The 6869-nt window shown below is 38.3% G+C and overlaps 1 protein-coding gene across 1 annotated transcript in view; it reads left to right on the top strand.

Moving 5' to 3' along the window:
- Fam19a4 (family with sequence similarity 19 member A4, C-C motif chemokine like) overlaps nucleotides 1-6293 on the top strand; it is a 192553-nt gene extending 186260 nt beyond the window's left edge. The window contains exons 4-5 of the mRNA XM_012514351.1: nucleotides 5161-5285; nucleotides 6177-6293. Of these exons, the coding sequence (XP_012369805.1) occupies nucleotides 5161-5285; nucleotides 6177-6293 (242 nt within the window). The remainder of the gene's footprint in view (nucleotides 1-5160; nucleotides 5286-6176) is intronic.
- Nucleotides 6294-6869: the final 576 nt, after the last annotated feature.

Here is a 6869-nt window from a genome sequence, read left to right as displayed (position 1 = left end):
CTTCTTAGAATTTGGAGAGGTTTGCTTGCTTGAACTTGAGTTTCAGGTTACACACGCAGTGATGGTTCTGGCCAAATCCATTGGGAGGGTCTTTGGTTTTCTAGATAAAATGTCATCTGCGGAGACCACTTAAGTTCTTCCTTTCTGTTATAGGTGATTTTTATCTTACCTAGTTCCTCCAATTAGGACTTCCTTTACTGTGTGGAGTAGATATAGGACGAGCGGGTCTTCCTTCTTTTGTACTTTAAAAAGAGCTTTCACTATTGCACTGTTAAACACTTAGTGTTGCTTGTCCTATGTGGCCTTAATTATACATGACATCTTCATTTCAGGAAAACAGTCATAAGTTAAATTCATTTGTAATCTGACAAAGTGGCTCTTACACAGTACACCTGTGAAAGTTCACAACTTGAGTTCACAAGTTAGGGCCTTAGTGTATTGAGGTATCTTCCTTGATTACCTAATTTATTGAAGTTATTATCATGAAAAGATGTTGAATTTTGTCAAATGATCTTATGTATCTATTGAGAGGAATATATGATTTTTATCCTTCACTTTGTTGATGTATATCACATTTATTGATTTGTGTATATTGGTGCATCCTTATTTCCCAGAGAAAAATCCTATTCCATAATGGCATGATTCTTTTAACTTCTTAATGAATTTTGTTTACTACTATTTTTAAAAAAGATGTCAGCATTCAGGTTCATTAAGGATATTAGTCTGAAATTTTCTTTTCTTGAAGCATTCTTATCTGGCATTGTTATGGGGCTGATACTGAGTTCAGAAAGTGAGTTTGGAAATATTTTTCCCTCTTCAATTTTTGTAAGAGTTTTAGAATGATTGGTATTGATTGTACACTAAATGCTTGGTGTACTAAAAAGAGTAAAATTGGGGTCAGTGAGACAGCTCAGCAAACTAAGCACAGTGACCAGGGTTTGATCCCTGGTACCTCATTTACCTCCTACCCCATCAGGGTGCACTGAGCCAGCCATGGAGTCTGGGCGTGGTGGTACATGCCTGCAATCCCAATTCTGGGGAGGCTGAAAACAGGGGGATCACTATGAGTCTGAGCTGCTTAGTGAGACCCTGTACCAAAGTACCCTGTACTTAAAAAAGTAAAAGTTTAGATTATAAAATCAATATACAAAAATAAATTGAAAATAAATTGCATTTTCTTCCTTAATTTTTTTAAAATCTTTTATTTATTTGTTTAGTACAGGGTCTCCTGTGCAGCTGAGACTCAGTGATCCTCCTGTCTCAGTCTCCCCAGCACTGGAATTATAGGCGTGCACCAACATGCCCAGTTTCAGTGGCTGGTGTGGTGTGCATGTGGTTCTGGGGATTGAACCCAGGTCCTTGTTCTTGACACGCAGGCTCTTAGACCTCTGAGCTATCTCCCCAGTCCTAAGTTGAATTTTTATACACTAAAAAAGAATTACTTGAAAAAGAATTCATTTATGATAGCTTGAAAAATGATTAGGAATAAATTCATTAAATTTATGAAACTGCTAAAAGAAATTATAGAAGATAAAAACAAATGCCAAGATATCTATTTTCATGGACCAAGGGACTAATGTTATCAAAAGGTCTAAAGTGATTTATTAATTTAGGCAATCTTCATCAACATTCAGAATCATTTTTAGTGACAAATAGAAAAGAAGTCTTAAAATTTATATGGCACTCCAAAAGACCCAAAATACTTAAAGTTGTGAGATAAAACAAAGCTAGTGATAGCATACTGCCTGACCAAACTATATCACAAATCTATAATAAGTAAAAATGTGGTACAGGCACAGAAAAGACCTGTCCCAATAGAACAGAAGTGAGAACTCAGAAATGAACACACATGTAGTCAACTAATCTTTGATAAGGGAACCAAGAATATATAGTGTGGAGAAAATAGTATCATCAATAAGAGGTGCTGGAAAAATTGCATAGCCACAAGTAAAAGAATGAGATTAGATCTTAAATATGTATATCTGTATCTTAAAAATTGGCTAAGTACATACATTTGAAACCTGTAATTATAAAACTCTTAGGAAAAAATAGAAGGTAAAACTCCCTGATGGGGGTGTTGGCAGTCATTTGTTTGGATGGGACACCGAAGCACAGGAAGAAAAGCAAGGGAAGGACATCAAGTTGAAAGATGTTTGTGTATCAGAGAAGATGATCAACAGAAATGAAAGGCAGCCTGTAGCATGGGAGGCAGTGTTTGCACAGCGTATTTCTGTAAGCAATTCATGTCCAAAACATATCAGCTATTCAAACACTAATCAAAATGAAACCATTAAAATCTGAGAACCTTAACAGAAATTTCCCCCAAGAAGATACCCAAATGGAAATGCAAATCAAAACCATGGTGAAATCTCTGACAAAACTAAACAAAAGGGATCAAATGAAGGACCATTTTGTATCTGTATATACAAAATAGTTAGAATAGATATATAGCTACTTTCTCTTAACTCATTGGGAAGAAAGATTTGTACTAATAGTGTTTGGACAGGATATGATGTCTGCATCTTATACTATGAATAACCACTACGAAGACAACAATATACACTTTATTAATTATTGAAACTATTCTACTAATCTGTATTAAAACTGTCTTGTTGCTATTTTTTTCTCAATAAAATTAATTTTAAAAACCATGGTGAAATATTGCCTCTTATTTATTATGATGGCTTTTGTTTAAAAAAAGATAAGGAAAACAAGTGCTAGTGAGGATGTAGCGAAAGGGAGACATACATATTGTTGATCGAGGTGGGAATTTCTACAGCCATCATAGACAGCATAGCAGTTCCTCAAAAAATGGAAGAGCAAGCATATGATCCGGCAACCCCACTTCTAGGTATATGCCCACAGGCAATGAGTGCAATATCTTCTTTCTGTGTGCGTGGTGCTGGAGAATATAGCAAACCCAGGGCCTCTTGCATACTAAGCAGTTATTTTACCAATGAGCTATATTCCCAGCCCTGGAATCAGTGTCCTTTAGAGATATCTGTATACTTACTACCATTTTGGTATTATTCACAGTACCAGAAAATTAGAATCTCAGTGTCTGTTGACAGGATACAGAAAATGTAGCTTATATACATAATACTTTTTGTTGTAGAAATGAAATTCTGCCATCTTATTCCATCACAGATGAACCTGGAGCACATTCTGCTAAGTTGAATAAGCCAGGCACAGAAAGCTAAATAGTACATCATAAGTGCATAAAATCTATAAAATAAAATTGTGGTTTCTAGGGGCTGGGGTAAAGAGTGGAAAGATACTAGTCAAAGGATATAAAATGTTAGTAATAAGTCCTAAGTTCTGGGAATCTAATGTACAGCATGGCCAATGATGGATGAGTTAATTTTTGGTAATTATTACATAGTGAATAAGCATATCAAATCATGTTATATGCCTTGATTGCATGATCCTTATATGTCAATATTTTAAAATTTAAAACAACTTTGGGCCATACGTCTCTATAGTTCAGAAACAATAGACAATTCAGTGGTGGCAAACCTATGGCAGGCATGTAGTTTTTCTTTTAAGACAAAAGATGTTAACATATGAGTTTTTTTTTGTAAACTAAAATCAGGACATTCAGGGTTAATTGCAGTACTGGCCCTTTGTGATAAGTAAGTGAGATCTGGGTGGCAATTTGGGCACTTGTCTCAAAAGGTTCGCCAGCGCTGCTATAATTCTTTCTTATCCAAAGGAACATCCAAAATAGCCAGTGGGGGAATGTTTTTTATGTAAATGTTGTATTTAAACAAGAATGAAAGGGGCCAATTCTATTTGCCTTACCTCCACCCTAATGACTATGTGTCCCTTAAAATCTAATCACTATCTGCCCACCCACCCCATGAATCTGTGGATTAACCAGTTTCCTCCACATCTGTTCCTGAGGTCTAGGGTTCTGTTTTATGTCTTATAAACTTAAAACACAAATCATTTTATGGGGAGATCACTCTAGGAGTGGCAAGGTGAAAGAGTGCTCAAAGGAGCCAACTGATCCAAACTCTGTTTGCCCAGATGACTAGGTCTGGAAAGGCGAGGCTCTTCCTTTAGTTGGCTGGAACTGGAGTGGTCTGGAGAGGGGAGCACCCCTAGCAGGTGAAATTCTACTGCCTTCTGTCTCTGCTCCTAGTTAACAAAGAGCATCCACTGTGACACCATTGTGGGATCAGCCCCTACCCTTGCACCCTGCAACCTAAAATGCCCACAGACAAACTGCTATCCTGTCCTGAGAACACAGCAATGGGTCCAAAGTTGGGGAGTGCCTTACGAGGATTAGCTTTTTCCTTTTGACATCTGGGCTGAGCATTTCTTTTTATCCCCATTTCTTTTTTTTTTTCTTTTCAAAGTTTTATTGATAAACATATAGCAATGAGACAGTTTCAAATCAAATCGAAAGTACAGTTTCAACAAATAATACACTGCATACATTCTTCTCAGTGGTTAATTGCTGTACAAGATGCAGACTTGTGATCCTACTTACAAACACCATTAGAAAAAATCATTCTATTCATTAAGAGAATGCAACTATATATCTATCCCAACCACTTTGAATACACAGATACAAAATGGACATTCATAGTTATACCCCAATTTTTTTAAGTTCCGTTGTTGAATATTATAGGTGTGTAAACTCAGCAAAATATTCTAAAAGAGTACAGAAGCCCATAATATCATTGGGTCTTCTGTTTAACTGGCAATGTCAGAAATTATTGACCTGAGTCCCCCACAGCTCAACATAACAACATGGCTTTACTTCCTATATTTCATCTTCATACTTTTATACTGGATGGTTAAGACCAAGGTAAAGCAGGACCTGTGCAAGAAGAGTTGTAGCTTTTTGGTCTGACAAGGTCAGTGAAATTATCCCCATTTCTTAAGGGAAGTTGGAGAGCTCGTCCAAGGTCCTTACAGAATCTAGAAAGAAATCCAGCCATATACAAACTCAGGCAAGCCAGCCACAAAGCCTTTGCTCACATATGCCAGAGCACACTAAGTGGAAAGCAAGTATTTGATTGTGCAGAGTACTTACATGGTTGGACGCTTGAAATTTACTCATCATGGTGAAGTAATTCTTGGTCACCATCTTTGAGTCAGTGGACAAATTTGGGTTTAATTTTATTTTGTCTGTATGGCCCTGTCTTTCAGCTTCCATTGTGATTCAGAAATGGTGGTGTCACATGAACCCATGCTTGGAAGGAGAGGACTGCAAAGTGCTACCCGATTACTCAGGTTGGTCCTGTAGCAGTGGGAATAAAGTCAAAACCACAAAGGCAAGTATAGACGAAACACACCTCCCATTTACAACTGCAGTGCCTTGCTAATCCTGGGCCTCCCCCTTGATTTTGTCCTGCCACAAAGACACCAGCATTACTGTGTGTTGACAAGTTGGCCTCAGCTGTGCACCATTTGGGTTTGGCCTTGTATTAAAGCCCCTCTCTCAGCATCTCCCTCTGTTCCAGGTTTTGTAGAGCAAGTAATTTGGTGGGTGAACTATTAGTTTAGACAGGGCCAGCAAATCTGTTTTTATTCCTTCTTGAGCCCAGTGTAAAGGGAAAGTTTCAGAGGTGACAAAGGAGTATTAAAGCAGCATGGCAGATTTGCACAGGTGACCAACTGAGGGAGGAGAACCTACTGCCTTAACAGAGACCGGATTGTTGGAGAGCCTTGACTCTCAGTCAAGGCTTATGAGTCAACAGTTTCCTCCCCAGCAGTCCTCTTTGCAGTTCTTGTCTCTGAAGGTGTCTACCTCATGTTCAACTAAAAAAATCTAACTTCTTTCCAGGCTCTCCATATCCCATAGGCTACATGTACTTGAGATTTTATTACTCTTCCCCTGCACAACTCTTTATGTCCATCATTCCTTTCTCACTCCATCTACCACCTCATCTCAACTCCAACCTCCGTACAATGGCAGTCAGCTTCTGTGAAATGCCTGTCTTCTAAGCTAGTCTAATGGCTTCCCTTGGGCCTGGGGCCTGGGCCTACAGGTGTCTGCCTGTTCAGCCTGCTACAGATAACCTGGCAGCTTCCAGAACTTGGCTTGCTGTGCTCTAGACTTCCTGGTTTTGTCTTAGTCCTTCTCATGTTGGTGCCTTTGCAATGCAGTTCCCACTATGGAATGTTCTTCCCTCCCTCTTCTGATAAACCTTTGTTTTTTCCAGGCAGTTCTTTCCTTGTTGGCTCATAGCCCTATATCTCTGAGCATGTACTATGGCATCAGTGAATGGACAGCTGTACTCATTTGCTTATTGCTGCTTGCTGGTGAAAGGAGGAACTGAGAGGTCAGGCCATAGGTGCACTTTGTCCCAGAGCTGACTGAATACTGTGGTGACTATTTCTTGGATAAACATTAATCATAGAAGTCATTCTGAGATTATCAGAGTTGGACAGACTGGCATGAAGTGACGCTTTGGTTCAGGTTGCTGAGATTTGGGCTCAAGGAAGTACAAAGTAGAGTACTTTTGCCTCTTTCTTATGCTTCTCTTTTTATGAATATTTTGAATAGCTAACCACCAAGAGTTCTCATTCACCCTCAGTCACTAAGATCTCCCCCAGAGTGAGTATAAAATATAATAAGCAAGATTTCACAAAATATGTATGTAAATATGTTAATATAAGAGATTAAATAAAACTTCAGCAGATATTATTGTACCCTAAATAATCAACAGACTATTAGGTCAGTTGACTAGTTCTTCACTGTAGTCAAAATCATGGAAAATCAAGACTATTTTTAACATCAATTGCTGCTATCTCGTGACCTGTCACTATTAGTGCTTTGTCATGACCTGATTTGTAGGTTGTTGGTCCATATTCATACAGGCTGAGTTAAAGAAATCAAGCAACTACAGATGCAA

The sequence above is a fragment of the Octodon degus genome, unplaced genomic scaffold (genome assembly GCF_000260255.1).
Source record: "Octodon degus isolate 3935 unplaced genomic scaffold, OctDeg1.0 scaffold00030, whole genome shotgun sequence".
Lineage (NCBI taxonomy): Eukaryota > Metazoa > Chordata > Mammalia > Rodentia > Octodontidae > Octodon > Octodon degus.
The sequence above is the reverse complement of the archived record's forward strand: the minus strand, read 5'-3'. Positions and strand labels throughout refer to the sequence as shown.